The sequence below is a fragment of the Kogia breviceps genome, chromosome 15 (assembly GCF_026419965.1).
Source record: "Kogia breviceps isolate mKogBre1 chromosome 15, mKogBre1 haplotype 1, whole genome shotgun sequence".
In the NCBI taxonomy this organism is placed as follows: domain Eukaryota; kingdom Metazoa; phylum Chordata; class Mammalia; order Artiodactyla; family Physeteridae; genus Kogia; species Kogia breviceps.
Genome location: NC_081324.1, coordinates 63,996,465 through 64,015,876, shown reverse-complemented (window position 1 = coordinate 64,015,876; position 19,412 = coordinate 63,996,465). Strand labels below are relative to the sequence as shown.

General features: G+C 51.1%; 1 protein-coding gene across 4 annotated transcripts in view; it reads right to left on the bottom strand.

Annotated features, from left to right (window-relative positions):
- The window catches only part of MED15 (mediator complex subunit 15), a 62,787-nt gene extending 52,485 nt beyond the window's left edge, over nt 1-10,302 (bottom strand). For 2 of the 4 annotated variants that reach the window (XM_059041132.2, XM_067015022.1), the window contains exon 1: nt 9,978-10,167. In XM_059041132.2, the coding sequence (XP_058897115.1) occupies nt 9,978-10,045 (68 nt within the window). In that variant the 5' untranslated portion in view covers nt 10,046-10,167. Of the gene's footprint in view, nt 1-9,977 lie in introns of all 4 variants that reach the window. The other 2 variants (XM_059041135.2, XM_059041134.2) reach the window with 2 other exon arrangements.
- Nucleotides 10,303-19,412: the final 9,110 nt, after the last annotated feature.

Genomic DNA, 19,412 nt, shown 5'->3' with positions numbered 1-19,412 from the left:
TCTCCAAGTAGCTGGGAGACCATACTTCCATTATCCCTACTTCTGTGAATGTTTGGAAAAGTCCATAATGGAACTTTTAACAAGATAGGAAATAAAAGGGTTATCTCAAGCACACAGGATGACTGTGCAGAGATACCTGAAGGAGGCTCACTCCCAAGAGTGCCCTGCAGTAGGGACCTCTGGGCCATCACACAGGGAGCAACCATGCACTCTGAGTTGGGTCTCCCTCGGCCTAGAGAGCTTGGGCCTTGGAAAGTGGGAACTGATAAGTCTCACAAAACCTGTTCCCATAACCAGAGGTCGGTCCAGTCCCTCCCCACCCAGACAGAGCCAGACTATGTGGAAGAGTACCACTGGCCAGAAGACTCGCTGTGTCCAGCCTCACGTGAACCTGGGCCATGGGCACACAGTCCCAGCCAGAGTCCTCCCAGGGGATGAACCTTGGTGGTGAGAAAGCCACCACTCAAACCTGAACTCAGAGTCTAATTCCACTAAAGAAACATGGGTCTGTGTGTGTGTTGGCATATTTAAAATACATACACGTCAAGTCATATGCCCAAAGAAACAGGACTGGAGGAAAGAGATCAAAATGTCAGCAACTGCCATCTCTGAGCAGAGAGATCACAGAAAATACCCTCCTGCTTTGAAATCATCTGCAACATTATCTGAAGAGAATGAAGTACCGCACCCACCAGCCCGGAACAAACTGACTGAAACAGGAGCCACGTGGAGTCAGGCTGGCGCTGCCGGGACTGGCTTCCCTGCACCCACATCCTCTCTCTCCACTCCACCCACATGCCCCTCCGGGCCCCAGCGAGGCACTCCTGAAGCTGACGCTCTTCCAGGTCTGCTCCCTGCTGCTCCCACAGGCAGCTGGACTTCTCTCCTCCAGAGGGTTGACACCCCACACACCCTGCACTTCATCACCCTGCACTCATCTCTCAGAAATTAGCACAGGATCAGTGCTCGCCTCCCTCACACAGTCACCCAATTCTGCAGCTTCCTTCCTGACAGATCTCTCCCTCCTAAGCCATCCCTTCCATTCCTACTGTCTCTGCACCCTGTGGGTCAATCTGAGTGCGCATTAACAATTAACAAAGTGCTTGTTATGATGGCAGCTTCCTTGACAACATTGTCAAGGAATGATGCAAAGATGTCTAACAAGGGCAACTCCCCCACGTGGCTGGTGGGAATGTCAACTGGTATCACCTGGGAAAATTATTTTCCAGACGGTGCTGAAGCTGAAGGCCACCCCTGCACCTAGCCCTGGGGTCAGAGCCCAGAGAGAGAGTACTGTACTCACAGGAGACAGGACCCAAAGCAGCCCTGGCGCAGTGTTCACACAGCCAACAACTGGAACTCACCCCAATGTCTGTCAAATGCACAACAGGACAGTACGGGGGGGGGGGGTCATGCAGTAGAATAACGGCATAAATAAGAACCTGCTGCCTACGAGGACAAACGTCACACAAGTGACTCTGAATGTAAGAGCCCAGATCCAGGGTTGCAGAGCTTGGGATTCCAGAGACAGGAAATTCTGGAACAAACGTCTCCATGGCCCGGAAGTCAGGAGAGTGGGGCAGGGGCTGCACTGGCTGAAGCACAGGGTGCTGGGCCTGTTCAGGATGCAGTCTGGGCAACTGGTGGGCATTTTCACAGTGACACGTGTCCTCGGGCCGCTCACTGCATGGGTGAGCTTTACTTCAATACAAAGAAACACTATGGGAGCCTGGTGAGGGCCCCTGAGCCCCGCCCCAGGACCTGCCCCAACCCCACCCTCGGGTTTGGACTCCAATGGTCTGGGGCCTGAATTCCAACCCCAGGTCTGGGGCCTGAATTCCAACCCCATGCCCCTGGCAGGGATTTCCCGCTGCACAGTCTCAGGCCCGAGTCCTCCCTGACATGACTCACAGCAACCCGATGGGTGTGAAGGGCCAGTGGTGGCCCAAGAGGGCCTCTCAGGGCAAACCTGGCATTCTCTCCACTTTATATCAGGGGCTCCAGCCCACACACAGCAGCCAGATCACTTCCTCACACAGCACCTCTGATAAGGATGGAAAGGAATTTGGAAAGACGGAGAGAACAGGAGACAGTAGGGATGGGAAAGAGCCATTTCTGAAGCAACAAGCACTGCCCCCACACCCCCAGGAGCCTGCATTGGAAGGAGCAAGGGGTGCACAGGCTTCAGAGAGCAGGAGCCCCTAGGCAGGGCCTTCTGCCCCTCCCCGCCTTGCCACCCCTCTCCCGGACTGGATGCCAAGTGGCTGAGCACAAAGGCTGATCTGCAGCCAGGCCAAACCTCAGCCATGGTCCCTACCCGCCCCCACAGTCCCAGGCAGAGCTGCGAGAAGCCCACAGGACCAGGGCGAGGAGGAAACCATGTCCAGAGGAGGGAGCCAGACAGCACCCGGCTGCTACTGACCAAGCCTGAGCACAGAGCCTTGAGAGAACCGGTGAATGGAGGGAGAGCATGCCAGATGGCTCTGCTCTGTCCCTGCAACTCTGTTATGTCTGAAACGGTCTTGGGGAAAAAAAGCTCAAAGTAAGGTCAAATGTCTCCTCCAAAGACTCACTGTCCCAAATAAGTTACTCCTCCTGGATACTTAACTCATTCAATCAGGAACGGTTATTAACAGGCCCCGCCTAGGTTAGCAAGAGACTCTTTTTTTTTTTTTTTTTTTTTTTTTGGCCACTGCAGCTTGAGGGATCTTAGTTCCCGGACCAGGGATTGAACCTGTGCCCTCAGCAGGAAAAGCTCAGAGTCATAACCACTGGACCGCCAGAGAAGGCCCAAGAGATACCTTATTAAAGTGGAGGGGAATATCCCTCCCTCACGGGGTTGTGGTTTCGAGATGATTATGCCTGGGCTCTTAATGCATCTTCCTCTGTCTCCAGGATCAGGTACTCATTCGCTTATCTGTTAAACAGAACAATCTAGTAACACCCTGGACTCCCCTGTCTTTAGATGAATGTCTCAATCAAAAAAAAAAACTCAGCATTGCTTTCCACAATGCTTCCTGCAATTACCCTGCATCCCTCACCTAAGACAAGGCACCATGCTAGGAGCTCACTGGGATGCAGAAGTGTATGACCAGGTCCTGCACTCAACAAATTTATAATACTGTTGGCAAGGCAAAAAAATAATAATGAGTGTAAAAACAGCAAAAAAGAGTTCATCTGTTCAGTTCATGCCAGGATGCATCCAACAGGGGCTCTACAAACTCAAGAGGAATTAGGGACCACTGTGGGCTGAGGCATCAGGGGTCACGAGGAGGGAATGAGGCCAAGACCAGACCTCCGACAGGGCAGAGAAAGAACGACAGAGGGCAAGCCAGCCGTGACTGCAGCCAGAGGGCCTGACGTGCAGCAGGAGTGTCTGGCTGGGGCTCTCCCACCAGCACAGAGGGAGGGTCAGCTGGAAAGGTAATTTCAGATGGAAAGCAGAATGCTTCTTAGCAGGGGTGGAAAGAACGGCTGTGCTGGCACCTGGCCCACGTGATGGAGGACACCCACCGTGACACAAAGCACATGGCGACTTTCCACCTTATGGCAGCTGCCTGTGACCACGGCTCACCTCCTCCTCATCTGTAGAGAGGGTCTACCTCTCCTTCAAAAGATTTCTGATTATGAAAGAAATACAGTTTACTGATAACAAGTGATACACATACATATATATATACTAAAAATTACAAAGAAAATTAAAATCACTCAGATAACCAGCCAAAGATGTCTATTTAACGAACTCAGCCTGTACCCCATGTTCCACGGCTCCTGAGGATGCCAGTTTGCCAGCATCCCTGCATGCGCGGTGCTATGACTTTCTCCAACTCTGAGGTGAGGGCCCATCAGGTTGGCCCACCGTCACTCTTGGAGAGGCAGGAATCAACTCTGATTCAGAAACTCTCATAGTGTCCCTGCCACGAGGGGTTCAGACTGAGGGAAACAAGTGTTCAAACAATTCAGATGCAGACCGGTAACAGAGCATGGGTAAAGAGAGGGGCATGGTGGGTGACTGGGTGTCCTGGGAGGGCGAGTGGGACAGGACTGCAAACGCTCAGCCACGGGAAGGACAGGTCTCTCAGGCAGGGGAACAAGCAGGAGGCAGGGCGACCAGGTCAATAACAGGGCTCCTGTGAGGATCTGGGGTAGCCTGGCACGGTGGGGGCAGCAGGCAGGCACAGACCCTGGAGGAGGGATCCCGGCTCAGAGCTGAATCCATAGGCTGCCATGCACACATTCTGGGCATCAAAGTGACTGGAGAAAGAGGGTGGAGTCCGTGAAGCAAGAATTGACAACTTGAAGCTGAGTGGTGAACACACAGGCATGGGGTCTTTAAACTACTCGGTCCTATGATCCGTATTGAATTTTTTAAAATCCAGTAGAATTCCTTTAAAAATCGACCCTCTAGGTACGTAACCAATATCACTGCCCTGAGGAATGCTTTTCAGGGGCAGGTACCCCATGCCCTTCATGACCAGGGCAAGAAGATAATCACGTGGTCACGGTCCTTCCCACCCCAGAATGCCCACCATGGGTCCTGGACCAGCCATAGCCACCAGGTCAGGAATGGCAGTAACAGTTGGAAGACTTCTGACCAGGAATGGACGTAAGGGATGCAGCTGGTAGGGGGGTAGGGTCACCTATGAAAGGATGCTGGTATGGCTGGGGACTGGCTGCAGCCTGTGCAGAGGCCAAAGATCAGCCAGGGCTTGCGGTGCTGTGCCAGCAGTGTTGTGCCAACTGCAGCAGAGAGGCCTGCCACCCTTTGGGGCCCAGTGACACATGTGGAGTTGCTAAAACTGCCAACAGGATGCCTACTGGCAGCAGCTCCTCCAATGGGCTCTCTCAGTGCACATGGCTTGGGTTAACTTTTAGGGCCGTCTCCCCACTTCCCCAAAAGAGGCGTGACCACTCTTTCAGGTGAAAATGTGGTTTGCCTCTCCAGTCCCGCTACGGTTCAGCAAGCACTCCTCTGTGATACGCATCCATGCCTCAGTTTCCTCACCCTACACAGGAGTAACAAGTGCGCCCGCCGACTCTCAGGGCCAGCACAGAGGCGGTGGGTGAGCCAACACGACAACTCCTGCAGCAGGGTGCACAACACACCCCCACATTTCAGCTGCTGTTGTCACTGCTGTTGAGAAAACCCTGGATGACAGAGGGCTCCCATCCCTTCATGTCACTGTCACTCCTGGCCTGGGGCAGTAGAGGCAAGGGTCAGGACTCTGAAGTCAGTGTCTCACCAATCACTTTCTAGTTTCTTCACTGGGACTTGTGGTGACCAGACAGGGCCCCTGGCCTCGGGGCACAGACATTCTGGAGGTGGGCTGTACCCAGACATCAGCCCAGTCACGTGGATGACAACTGGGCTATGAAGAAAGCAGTGGGCTCAGCAGCTTCCCGGCTGGAGAACAAGGGCCAGAGTCACACCAGGGAGGCACAGTGCTGCTGGGAGGCCTGGGTGGGATAAGCCACAGAAAAGGGTCGGCGAAGACTCAGTGGCTTCTGCCCGTGGGAGGGACCACAAGCCACAGGCAGGATCCGGACATGCAAGTTTCAGGACACTCCCCGTCCTTCTGAAGACCTCTCCAGACCCTTGGAAGTTGCTGTTTGGTTGTCTGTTCTCTTCTGCTTTTTTGCTTAGTTTTATTTTGTTTCTGGCTAAATAGCACTTGACTTTCTCCTTCTGGTCTAGGCTGAAATCGCCACACCTCCTAGGTTCCCGACCTGGAGCTTACACCTCCCTAGGGAGCCTTGGCAGAAGAGGCAACTGACCGGTCTGCCCTCACTCTGCTCCACACTCCCTCAGCCCCTCGTGGCCCCTGACTGGAACCCTGATCAGGGCTGCCCTCCCCCAGGGTGTCCTCCCCTTGCGATCTGTTCAGCCCAGCAGACATTCATTTACTCCACGCCTAAAGATGCAATCTTCTGTACTGAGGGGTGGGAGGTACAGAAGTCTCAAGACTAAGATGGGAAGAGATGATCAAGGTGGTCCTCTCATGTACGCGTGCTCAACACTAACCCAACACCCCAGGAGGAAGGCCCAAGGCCCACAATGACCAGCTCGGGGGCTCTAAGGTGGGCTGCTCCTGTGGTCCTGCAGGGAAAGTGGATGCTCCACAAAAAGCCCATCTGAACCCACCAAGAGTTTCAAGAGGGTAGTTACCCTCCCCAGAGGCTCCCGTGTCATCAATCCCCTAACCAGACTCAGAGGTTCCACCTTCACTCCCCAAGGCTCCGTCTCCTACCAGGGCCTGGGGAGGGGGTGTCAGGGGACGTGCCACTGAGTCCCGAGCCCTCTGCTAGAGCACGAGTGGAGGTCTCTTCCTTTTCCCTCCCACCACCCCTGTGAGACAGACTGGACCCCTACCTTCGCATGGATAAGGGAGATGACCCAGAAAGGTGACGTATGCAAGGTCACTCAGCTCACACGTGGAAAAAGTGGGTGTTCCCAAGCTTCACAATGGATGCTGACGCAGGTAATGAAGGCCACTGTCGTTGAGAAGGTGGCACACACAACCCCCAGGAAAATACCTACTCTTGCACTCTTTAGCAAGTGGTTTATACGCCAGGTGCCATGCTTCATAGGATTGGAGTCTTACGGGAAACTCAAAGGGGCTGAGATACAAGATATCAGGGGGTGACCCACTTTAGGCAGGGTGGGCAGAAAAAGATCTTGAGTATTTGATATTTAAGCAGACATGTCAACGAGGAAAAGGAACTAGTCATGAATACAGTGAGGGGAAGTCTACCCATTGTGGAATATCTTAAATACTCGATAACAAATTGTTTAAAGGGAGAAGACAAAGAAAGAATTTGGAATGCTCAAGAAGCTGAAAGACCAGAGAGGGTGGAACGGGGTGGGGGTATGAGAGGAGGTGGCTAGGCCAGGCTGGGGTGGGGGTGGGGGTGGGACATCTGGAGCTCTGTTCTGACTCTGAGGACAGTCACTGATGGGTTGTCAGCAGGGCAGTGGTGAGCGAGTGGAGGCAGAAGTCTGGGGAGGCCCGGAGGAGGCAGAGGCAGTGCAGGGCTAAGAAGAGGCTGCACTAGAGTCCCTTCAAGGGCCCTCCTAACCAGCCCCAACTCCAAACTGCTTTTCCTCAGTGGAAGCCGTTTATTCAGCCTATTCTCTCGGGAGCTACTCAAGAGCCAGGTGAGGACAGGGAGCCTGCTCTCAGATGCTTCCCCTCCCACTGAAACTTCCCAGGTCTTAGCTTGGCTTCCCTCATTCAACTGTAAATTACCTCGGTTCAAAACATTTCCCAAGGGACATCCCTGGCAGTCCAGTGGTTAAGACTCCCGTGCTTCCAATGCAGGGGGGCATGGGTTTGACCCCTGGTCTGGGAACTAAGATGCCCCGCATGCAGTGTGGTGCGGCCAAAAACAAAAAAACAAAATTTCCAAGTCGCCCAACTTTAAACAACAGCATAAACACTGGAGAAAGTCTGAATTAACAACATGTCAGGTATCCTGACCTTCTTTTTTAATTCTGTGAACACAATAAATCAAGGCACCAAGAATCACGGCTTTCAAAGTGAAACCTGGAGAGAAAACAGACAAATCTGAGAACTGAGAACACCCACATGATGTCAGGCAGAAAGCCTCTGAAATTGCTCATCCCAGTGGTGGCAGGCGGCAGGGCTCCCTAGAGTGCCAGGCCTTAACCCCTCCGGGAACACGCCAACAGTAGATGCAGAAGGGCCGTTCCAGATGTAATCAAGGTTATAGAATTGAAAGTAGGGACATCATCCTGGATTATCCAGGTGGGCTCAATCTTATCTGAGCCTTTAATACAGAATTATTTTCTCTGGTTGACAGCAGAGAAATGGGGCAGAAGAGCCCACCCTTGCTGGAGGGGGCCACATAGAAAGTGTGACAGAGAACGGAGGCAGCCCCTGGGAACAAAGACTGACCTCGGAAAGGCTAACAGCCAGTTAGAAACGATTTCACCTCAGTCTTCCAACTCCATGGAACTGAATTTAGCCAACAACCTGAATGAGCTTGAAAGCAAATTCTACCCCAGAGCCTCCAGGAAGAAATGCGCCTGCCAATATCTTGATTTCGGCCCTGTAAGAGCCTGAGAAGATTCAGCTGAGCCCACTTAGACCTCTGATCTACAGAACCTGTCAGATAATACACCTGTGTTGTTTTTAAGCAACTCAGTTTGTTGGCTGCAACAGAAGAGTAATAGCAGCAATCTGGCAAAAAAAAAAAAAAAAAAAAAGAACCCAGTTTCTCTAGAAGCAGAAGGAGGCTGAATCAAGAAGTACTCAGTCGGTCCTCTTCAATGCCCCCCCCCCCAGCCCTCTGACACTCCCCCACCTGCCCCATTTCCTTTGGTGGCAACTCATTCTTCCCGTCCTTAAATTCCGGGCTCACTCAGAGAGGACTCTCTGCCCTGGGGGACTTTCTTACAAAAGCCCTTAAGTAGGTCAATCCTCAAGACTTCATCGATTGGTAGGGTAACTCCAACATTCACTGATTCTGCAATATCAGCACAATTGTCCCCCGAGGATTCCACCGCAGGGCCTGGAGGCTAGCTCTCCAGTCCCCACTGCCTGCACTGGACTGAGAGCTTCCCTGCTTTCCGCCCCACTTCCTTCCTTGCACACTGCTGCACCCCACCCCCTCCATCCAGTTAGTCATCAAGGACCATCTGCACTCGCTCTGTGCTTTCTCTGGAATCATCTTATTCTTTCAGTTTCTACCACTGCCTAATGCAGGCCTTTAGAATTTCTTGCCTGACTAGGTCATTCCACAACCATTTTATGGAGCGATGTGACACACAGTATTCTAGCAGGGGGAATACAGGCATGAAAAACGACAGGTCCCCAGACTCCAACAGCTCAAAACTCTCATAATGGGCCTCACTGGCCTCTCTCCTCTGTTCTTGATCCATCTCCGGGGACTCAGGGGATCTTCCCAACTCTGGCATCTCACCACCTCAAAGCAGGCCCCATGCCAAATAGAGGCTCATCTCCCCAGCACAGCACTCCCACCGCTAACGGGTCAGCCCCCGCTGGCCCTCCTTGCACGATCATCTCCTCAAACCCCAGAACTCAGCCTAGCACGAGGTCCTCCACGCGGTGGGCACTCACGATCCCCACTCCTCAGCTTGCAGTGATGGCCCTTCACACTCCTACTTAAAATTCTGGGACTCAGTTTATTCGCCGCCTACTCCCCAACTGCTCAAGCAAACTGTCAATTTCAGTAGGAGAAAGCCTGCCCTGTAACAGCGCCTTGGCGGCGGCGCGTCCCCCAAGATCAGGGGCTGATCCCCGCCACCACAGCCCGCCGGTCCGGCAAGCCCGGTAGAAGACAGTAAGCCAACAAGCAGCCGGTGCGGAGGAGCGGAAACTCCGCGCGCGAAGCCCAGGGCGCCCGGTAGTCCCTGCATCGACGGTCTCAGCAGCTGAGACTGAAGAGGAGGCACCAACCCCAGCTCTTCACTCCCACTCCCGACCGAAGGTCGCTTCCTGACAGCCTTTTCCTGCCACCCTCCGGCGAAGTCCACGGGGGGGAGGGGGTCACCCGTAGATTCTCGCCCCCACCGCCCCTTCCGTCCACCCCCTCCGCCCTCGCCCCGAGGCGCTTTCTCCGAGGAGGAATCGCAAAGCGCCCAGACCTGCAGAAGCCGCCACTGGCAGCCCCGGCCTCCTCCGTCCGCAGTGGGGCGCAGAGCTGGGGAAAGGTTGCCTCCTAAGCACACAAATGACAAATGAGAAAGCTCAGGACGATGACTCAGAAGCCGGGGCTCGCCGGCTGGCAGAGTTCGGCCGAGGAACGCTAACCCGCGACCGCGGCGGCCGAGAGCGGAGGGGACAGAGGCGACAGAGGCGCCCCGCGATCTGGCGCCCGGAACGCCCCGGTCCGGCCGCGCCTCCTCCTCCGCGAGGAGGGCTGAGAGGAAGGATGAGGAGGGGAAGGCTGAGGGGAAGGCCGGGGGTCGCGCCGCCGCCCGGGCCCCTACTCACATTTGGCTGACCAGCTTCTGCCGGAAGGCGACGCTCCGCCAGTCGGTCTCCTGCCCCGAAACGTCCATGCCGGTGCCCCGCTCCCACCGCCCGCGCCTCGCTCGGCAGCCGCCGCCTCAACCGCAGCGCCAGGCCCAAACCCGGAAGCCGTCGGCTGCGTCTCGGCCGCGCCGGAAGCGGAGCGGGGATTGTGGGAACTGGGGCGCGAGCGGGGGCCTGTGGGAAATGGAGTCCGCGGGAGCCCGGGAGCCCCACCCCCGCCGCACTCCCAGCCGCCCGAGGCTGAAGGCAGCTGCACCTCATCGAGTGCCTAGCCTGCGGCCCTAGTGTGGGCTGGCCCTGCAAGTCCAGGGGATCCACACCCCTCGGGGAGGCCGCGCGCGGCCGCCCGCTACCTGAGCGGATGCCGTGGAGAGATTATCAGATTTATCAGCCACCTGCTGTGCCCCTGCTGTGCCCACACGATCTGGGCCCTACTTCCTGGAGGCTGCCTTCCAGCGCCGCATCCCAAGAGGGACCAGACGATGCTTCTCTCTTTTAGACTTTTGGAATCTCATATCCCACCAATGGCTATATTTTGTAGGGGTTGGAGATGTGAGGAACCCAAACCACACTGTTAATTTTTAGACACAGACTTTCCTGTTTGGCCCAACAGGAGAACACCTTCCAGATGCTCGCCGACAGCGCACAAACTTGCTGAGTGGAGGAGGCAGGGGAATTGGAGGCAGGCGGGAATGGACAGGGGGTAAAGCCTGAGGATATTTTAGGAGGATAAAATTTCTGCCAGACTGAACCTATGTGGCCTTGACTGTGGCCCTGCAGAGGGAAGGCAGGTCACAAAAATCCTAAGCCCAACTTAGGTCCCCAAGTGCTAAGTAGACAATCACCAAGATGCGCCTCACAGAAAGTGAACTGGCACCTACTGACGCCTAATAAGTGCCTGGCTCAGGAGGGGCTGTGCCCACCCCGTGTGTCTGAGCCCCAGGCAGGAGTAGGGGGTGGGGGTGAGGGATTGGGAGAGGAGGGAGTGAGCAGGTTCCCCAACGGGGCCCCTCTTGCCCTCAGGTTTCAGGTTTTGCATTGATAGGAGAGCTGTTCACAGCTTCAAACTTTTTTGCTCTCATTCTTTCTAAAATAATTTTTAAAAATTCTGTCCTGGGAATTCCCTGGCTGTCCAGTGGTTGGTACTACGTGCTTTCACTGCCAGGGCCCCGGTTCGATCCCTGGTTGGGGAACTAGGATCCCACAAGCCACGTGGCCACCAAAAACAAACAAACAACAACAACAAAAAACTGTCCCTAGGGTGATCAACTTGTCCTAGTTTGCCCAGGACTCTCCTGGTTTTAGCTCTGAAAGTTCATGTCTTGACGACCCCCAGGCTGACCAGAATGGTTCATCACCCTGTCTCTATCCCTCTTGCACATTTAATAAAACTGAGATCTAATGCACATACCATATAATTCACCCTTTTAAAATGTACAATTCAGTGTTTTTTGCTATATTCACATATTCATAAAGTTGTGCAACCATCACCACTTTCATGAACATTTTTAAGTTGACCTATAAATGTTTCTCTGTGAATCACTGGAAAGGTGCAACTGCGGTGTGTCCTATATTGTATTTAGACTTCAGATGCGTTTTGTTATTTAAATCCTCAGCCCTGCAGATTCCATTTACCAATTTATAGAAAACTTTGGTCTTATAACTCCATTGGCAAAGCCAGTCCTCACTGTCAAATCCTTAGACCCTTGGGGCTTTTGGAAGAAGAGGATGGACATCACATCCAACTCAAGTGAGCTTGTTAACGGGGACCCCAGGACATCTCTCCCTATTCTGCATGCTGGTTCTTTTTCTTTTATTTTTTTTGTTTGTGCAGGGTCTTAGTTGTGGCAGGCAGGCTCCTTTGTTGCAGCTCCAGGGCTCTTCAGTTGTAGCATGTGAACTCCTAGTTGCAGCATGCATGTGGGACCTAGTTCCCTGACCAGGGATCAAATCCGGGCCCCCTGCATTGGGAGCAGGGAATCTTATCCACTGCGCCACCAGGGAAGTCCCTGCACTCTGGTTCTAGGAAGGTGGAGAGAGCACAGCACATAGATTCACAGACAGACTGACAGACAGAGGCCCTGTTAGGATGTGATTTCTTTTCTGTTATGATTCCTACTCATCGTGTATGAAACCTATAGTATTTAAGGTATGTTAAGCTAAGTTTAGTAGTTCAAAATGGAGTCACAGTGGCCAATGTAAATTTCCATATTAGTTGTTTTGAAACATCACTAAAGAACTGGGAGTGTCTGTGACAAACTGAGAGTGTTACTTTAGATAAGAAAGCTGTTGGGCAACATATGTCACTGGAACAGAAGGAGCAACTGATAAAGGTGAGATCCCCTCCCCTGGGCATAACCGTTGCTCCTTAAAAAGAGACCACCAAGCCGAGTAACTCAGAGTATTCCAGATGGAGGCTGCCAGAGAGCTACTTCCCACTCTGCTTATCCAGAGACCCATTGCTGGACTGGAGACCCTGCTTGTGCAGAGACACCTCCTTCCTGACTTCTCCTCAGAGTGGTTTGTGACCCTGTTTTCTGTACTTCAACTAACCTGTGCTGTGTGCTAATTGTGTGCAATAAACTGAGTGATTAATGAATTAAATATTGGCTATGGATATTGTATGTCTCCAATCCAGTGATTCTTTCCTGTCCATACTGTTGGGCCCTGAGACAAACAGGTCCAGAATGTTGTCAAGAATTTGTCATCGGGATAAACTTAAGTGCTACCCCCTTTGGTGTTTGTTCCAGTCTTCTATTTCTACTTATCCCTTCCTCTGGGGCCCAGAGGTGGTGATACCTTGGTTAGAGTTTGGATGGTGACTAGGGAAAGAGAGGTAGAGACAGCTACAGACCTCTTGGCCTTGGGGAGAGAGGGAGGCCACAGGACGTTCGATCCTGAAATGGACCTGCATGGTTTAGACCCTGGGGAGGAAATGATGGAAGAAGCTGAAGCTGGCCAGAGGTGTGACTGTATCCCACACCACTTGGGGCAGGCTCCTGGCTGGGCTAAATCTCTGTTCTGCTGGTTCCTGAGGCTACCTTGCCATAGCTGGACCCTGTCACTGGCCACACATTTGGTGGACACCATCCTGGGCCCTGCAGGAGGCAGGAGCTGGCAGCTTCCCAGGTGGAGGAATATTCCCCCTGGAGAGCCTTGCACACCCTCTCAGAGGCTCTGGCTCTCTCCTTCCAGCCTCACATAGGGACCCCTCTGATACCCCTCCTCACTTTGGTGCTCAGTCCCTGGAAGGTGTTGACCTGCCCCTCTTGAAACCGCACACCTCAGATGGGATTTGAACCCAGCCAAAACTCAGATTGGGACTCAAACCCACTGTCTTTTAATTGATATCGCACACCTGGTATCAGGATTTAACAAAGCTCAGGTTCTTTATGTCTCAGCGCAGAAGGAATTCAGCAAGAGGCAAAGTGATAAGTGAGAAATGGATTTATTTAGAGAGATACACATTCCATAGGCAGATTGTGGTCCATCTCAAAAGGTGAGTGAGGGCAGCCCCCAAATTTGCAGTGGTTAGCTTTTATGGGCTGGGTAATTTCATAGGCTAATGAGTAGGAGGATTATTCCAACTATCTTGAAGAAGGGGTGGAGGTTTCCAGGAAGTGGGCTTTTTATGGTCAGCCTCAGAAGTGTCATGGCGCCTGTGGGTGTGTCATTTCGACACTAATGTATTATAATGAGTGTATAATGAGGCTCAAGGTCCACTGGAAGTGAATCTTCCACCATATTAGACCTCATCGGTTCTAACCAGTTTTTGTCCTGTCCTCAATGGCTATGTCATTTTTTTTTAAAGGTTGTGCCCTGCCCACTTCCCTCCTTTTTCACTTCCATCCCAGCACCTACTAGATGTAACCCCTCTTCTGTGTTTGGCCTGGACCCTGCAATCATTTATGAGTGTGGTGTTGGGGGGCAGTTATTGCTTCTAAAAGCAAAACACAGTAGAAACTTTAGAAAGGACCAAACATTATAAATCCCATCACTGAGGCAGCCAATGTTCATATTTAGGTAAATTTCCCCCCTCCCCCACCATTAGTTTAAACAATAAAACAAGTCATGAGCTGGATGCCATCTGGATCCTGTATTTAAACTTACATCATAGCAGAAGCATTGTCTCAAGTATTAACAACTCTTTATTAACCAGAATTTTAATTATAATTTAGAGTATAGAACTACCTCATGGGCAAATCTACATAGAGACAACTGTAATGGGTGTAAAATACACACAATTTTAACAGCAAGATCATATGCCAAGGGATTCCCTGGTGGCACAGTTGTTAAGAATCCACCTGTCAATGCAGGGTACATGGGTTCGAACCCTGGTCCGGGAAGATTCCACATGCCATGGAGCAACTAAGCCTATGCGCCACAGCTACTGAGGCTGTGCTCTACAGCCCACGAGCCACAACTGCTGAAGTCCGGGCGCCTGGAGCCTGAGGAGAAGCCTGCACACCGCAACAAAGAGTAGCCCCCGCTCACCGCAACTAGAGAAAGCCCACACGCAGCAACGAAGACCCAAAGCAGCCAAAAATAAACAAAATAAATAAATTAAAAAGAAGAAAAAGATCATATGCCAATCTGAAACAGGAGGGAAGGGGGCAGGGCACAACCTTTAAAAGAATGACATAGCCATTGAGGACAGGACAAAAACTGGTTAGAACCAAAGAGTCCCAAGATGGTGGAAGATTTAACTTCCAGTAGACCTTGAGCCGCATTACACTCTCATTGTAATACATTAGCATCTAAATGGCACACCCACAGGCACCTTGACAGTTCTGAGCCGGACTATCAAAGGCCACAAAGTGGGCTGTGGCCCACTTCCTGGAAATCTCCGCCCCTTCTTCAAGATAGCTGGTATAATCCTTCCACTCCTTAGTCTATGAAATTACCCAGCCCATAAAAACTAACCACCTGGGGGCTTCCCTGGTGGCACAGTGGTTGAGAATCCACCTGCCAATGCAGGGGACACAGGTTCAAGCCCTGGTCCGGGAAGATCCCACATGCCACAGAGCAACTAAGCCCATGCGCCACAACTACTGAGCCTGTGCTCTAGAGCCTGTGAGCCACAACCACTGAGCCCACGTGCCGCAACTACTGAAGCCCGCACTACTAGAGCCAGTGCGCGTGCTCCGCAATGAGAAGCCTCCGCAATGAGAAGCCCACGCACTGCAACGATGAGTAGCCCTCGCTCACCGCAACTAGAGAAAGCCTGTGTGCAGCAGCGAAGACCCAACACAGCCAAAAATTTAAAAATAAAATAAATAAATTTATTAAAAAATAAAACTAACCACCCCATATTTCAGGGCCTCTCACCTCCTGAGATGGCCTACACTCTGTCTGTGGAGTGTGTATCGCTCTAAATAAATCCACTTTTTACCTATCACTTTTTGTCTCTCACTGAATTCTTTCTGTGGTAAGACATAAAGAACCTGAGCTTCGAAAAAACGGCGGGGGTTGGGGGGAGGGGTGTGGACTTCCCTGGTGGTCCAATGGTTAAGGCTCCATTCTTCCACTGCAGGGGGCAAGGGTTCCATCCCTGGTCCCTGGTCAGGGAACTAAGATCTCACAAGCTGTGCTGCATGGCCAAAAAAAAAGAGTCATTGCTACATCACAGCCCCTAGATTACCTGCTGCAGGTCATCCCACAGAACCGATGAAGCCCGGTTTATTTATGGACAGATGTTGCAGGAGAAGGGGGTGTGAGAGGATGGTCATGTCCCAGGAATCGGGCGAGTCCCTGGGACCGGCCACCAAGTGAGGGTCCTTGGCTTCATGCAGGAAAGAATTCAGGAGTGAGCCACAGTAAAGTGAAAGCGAGTTTATTTAGAGAGGTATACATTCCATAGACAGAATGCGTCCCTCTCAGAAAGTGAGAGTGGCTCCGGGCTGTAGGAGTGGTTAGTGTTTAGGGCTGGGTAATTTCAAAGGCTAAGTAGGAGGGTTATTTCAATTCTTTTGGGGAAGGGGCGGGGATTTCCAGGAATTAGACCACTGCCCACTTTTTGGCCTTTTATAGTTGGCCTGGGAACTGTCCTGGCCCTGGTGGCTGTGTCAGTTAGCTAATGTATTATATTGAGCATATAATGGGGCTTAATGTTCCCTGGAAGACACACTTTCCACCGTTTTGGACCTATTTGGTTCTAACCAGTTTATATCCTCTATGGCTGTGTCATTCTTTTAAAGGTTGTGCCCTGCCCCCTTCCCTCCTGTCTCACATCCACTTTGGTTCTGCTTTTTCACAATTGAAAATATGCCACAGTGAATATCCTCCACTATGCTGTCTCACTTCCATCTGGGGTATTTCTCCAATGTACATACCCAGAAGTGGCATTGTTGGCTTGCAGAGACCCACTGTACATTTATTTAAATGTTAATAGCTACTATCAATTGTTCTAGGTATCAGTTATCTAGTGCTGCTGCATAAGAAATTACACCACAGCCAAGTAGCTTAAAACAACAATAATAAACATTCATTATCTTCCACCCTTTCTGTGGGGAATTCAGGAGAGGTTGAGCCAGGTGCTGGTTCAGTCTCTCTCGAGGTTCCAGGCAGATGTAGGACTCCTTCCAAGGACCACAGTCCTCTGACGGCCTGGCTGGGCTGGAGGATCTGCTCCCAAGGCAGCTTGCTCCTAGCTGGCAAGGTGGTGCTGATTTTGACAGAGGTCTCGGGTCCATGCAGGCCTCTCCTCAGGGCTGCTTGAGTGTCTTCATGACATGGTGGCTCATGGCCCACAGACAGAGCAAGACACAAGGTGCTATGCCTTTTATAGTCACACACGTTTCCTTCTGTCTCATTCTGTCCCTTAGAACCAGTCACTAAGTCCAGCCTGCATTCAAGGGGAGGAAGGAAGATTGGGTTTTACCTTTTGGAGGGAGGAGAGTCAAAGATTTTGCAGGCATGTTTTTAAACCACTATTAAGCTCCAAATTGGCTGTTCCAACTTACATTTCCATCAGCAATGTATGTACTTTCCCACCCTCACCAACTGCTGCTTCATCTCCCCCTACTTTATATTTTGCCATGTTGATGTTGACAAAGACTCTCCTTGAGCAAACTTTAGTCAGCTCCTTTGAGTGCTCTTAACTAGGCCTCCACTGTGGCACCTGTCCAGTTCTTGGACCATTCTGCCCAATAATTTCAGGGAGAATCCCCCCCACCCCTGAAATCTGATCAAGTTCCTCATCCCCCACTCTGGATAACCCCATTGGGCCAGTGTAGTAAGAATCCCCCACCCTTGATGTCTCAAGTTAATAATTTTTGGGGGGGGCCCCACCGCACGGCATGCGGAATTTTAGTTCCCCGACCACGGATCGAACCTGTGCCCCCTGCAGTGGAAGTGCGGAGTCTTAACCACTGGACCGCCAGGGAAGTCCCTCATGTTAGTAACTTACATCCAACAACCCCCTCAGCCTGCTCCTTTGCTCTACATCCCCAGCTATCTTTGCTGTATCCAGAGTTGAGCCTGAGCTCTCCCCTGTTGACAACCCGATTGCAATAGTCTTCCTGAATAGTCTTTCTTACTGTTTTAACAAATGTCAGAATAATATTTTCTTTAACAGTGTAGGAAAATGTGGTGTAGCATTTGCATTTCCTGAGTATTAATGTGACTGAACTCTACTTCCTTTGTTTACACCCTCTGAGACTTCCTCTTCTGTGAGTTTGAGTAAAGATCCTTTACCATTTTTCTGGTTGGTTGACTTTCTAATTATCGATTTTTAAAAGTTCTTTATTTTAAAAAAATCCCTTATACATTTTGAATAATACTCTTTTGTAGGTTATGTTGCAAATACATTCACTGATATATGTTGTCATTTGCATTTTTTAACTTTCACTGATACTGATGATTCTCTCAGGTATTAAGTTATGTATTTGTCCCTCCATTTTTTTTTTTTTTTGGCAGTGCCGCACAGCATGTGGGATCTTAGTTCCCCAACCAGGAACTGAGCCCGTGACCCCCGAATTGGAAGCGTCGAATCTTAACCACTGGACCACCAGAGAAGTCCCTCTTTTTGTCTTTTTTTTTTTTTGCGGTACACAGGCCTCTCACTGTTGTGGCCTCTCCCGTTGTGGAGCACAGGCTCCAGACACACAGGCTCAGTGGCCATGGCTCATGGGCCCAGCCACTCCGCAGCATGTGGGATCGTCCCGGACCAGGACACGAATCCGTGTCCCCTGCATCGGCAGGCGGACTCTCAACCACTGCGCCACCAGGGAAGCCCCTATCCTTTTTTGAGTGTTAACTGTTTATGTTCACTTCCATTTAATTAATGGAATCAATATCGTTTCTTATTGTTTTGTATGAAAGAAACCTTTTTTTTTTTTCTTGACAGTGCCACGCAGCTTGTGGGATCTTAGTTCCCCAACCAGGGACTGAACCCTGGCCTTGGCAGTGAAAGCGCCAAGTCCTAACCACTGGACCGCCAGGGAGTTCTCTGTATGGATTTTTTTATATACTATTTGCCACTTGCTGCCAATTTCGCTGCCAGTTTCCTCAATTGTTTTTTGTTTGTTTAGGATGGCTGTGATCAAACTGTTGTGCAGGCAAATGCATTGGTCCTTTCCTTTAAGATGCTTTCCGTTGTGTTGAGACTTCATATCTTCCATTATCTATACCAGCCCTTTTATTTCTAAAAATAAATTCATTTATTTTAAACAACAGTGCTCCATTTTTTAAAAAAATTAATTAATTAATTTCTTTATTTTTGGCTGTGTTGGGTCTTTGTTGCTGCACCCGGGCTTTCTCTAGTTGCAGTGAACGGGGGCTACTCTTTTTTTTAATTATTATTATTTTTTAAAAATAATTTTATTTATTTATTTTTGGTTGTGTTGGGTCTTCATTTCTGTGCCTGGGCTTTCTCTAGTTGTGGTGAGTGGGGGCTACTCTTCGTTGTGGCGCATAGGCTTCTCACTGGGGTGGCTTCTCTTGTTGCAGAGCATGGGCTCTAGGCATGCAGGTTTCAGTAGTTGTGGCTCACGGGCTCTAGAGCGCAGACTCAGTTGTTGTGGCGCACGGGTTTAGTTGCTCTGTGGCATGTGGGATCTTCCTGGACCAGGGACTGAACCTGTGTCCCCTGCATTGGCAGGCGGATTCTTAACAACTGTGCCACCAGGGAAGTCCCTATATCATCCCTTTAACCAGTCTCTCTGCTTCTGATTTCTCTTTACTCCAATTCCCTCAACTTGTATTTACTTAGCACCTACTAAGCACCAGGCCGGCCCTGTTCTCGGTGCAGGAATACAGACATGAAGGAGCAGATAAAGCTCGTACCCTCAGGGAATGGAGGATTTGCTAGGAAGTAAACACATCCCTGGCAGGACACCCCACTTCTGAGGCCTCCCCCACCTTGCCACTCCTCTCCTTGTGAACGTTACTGTG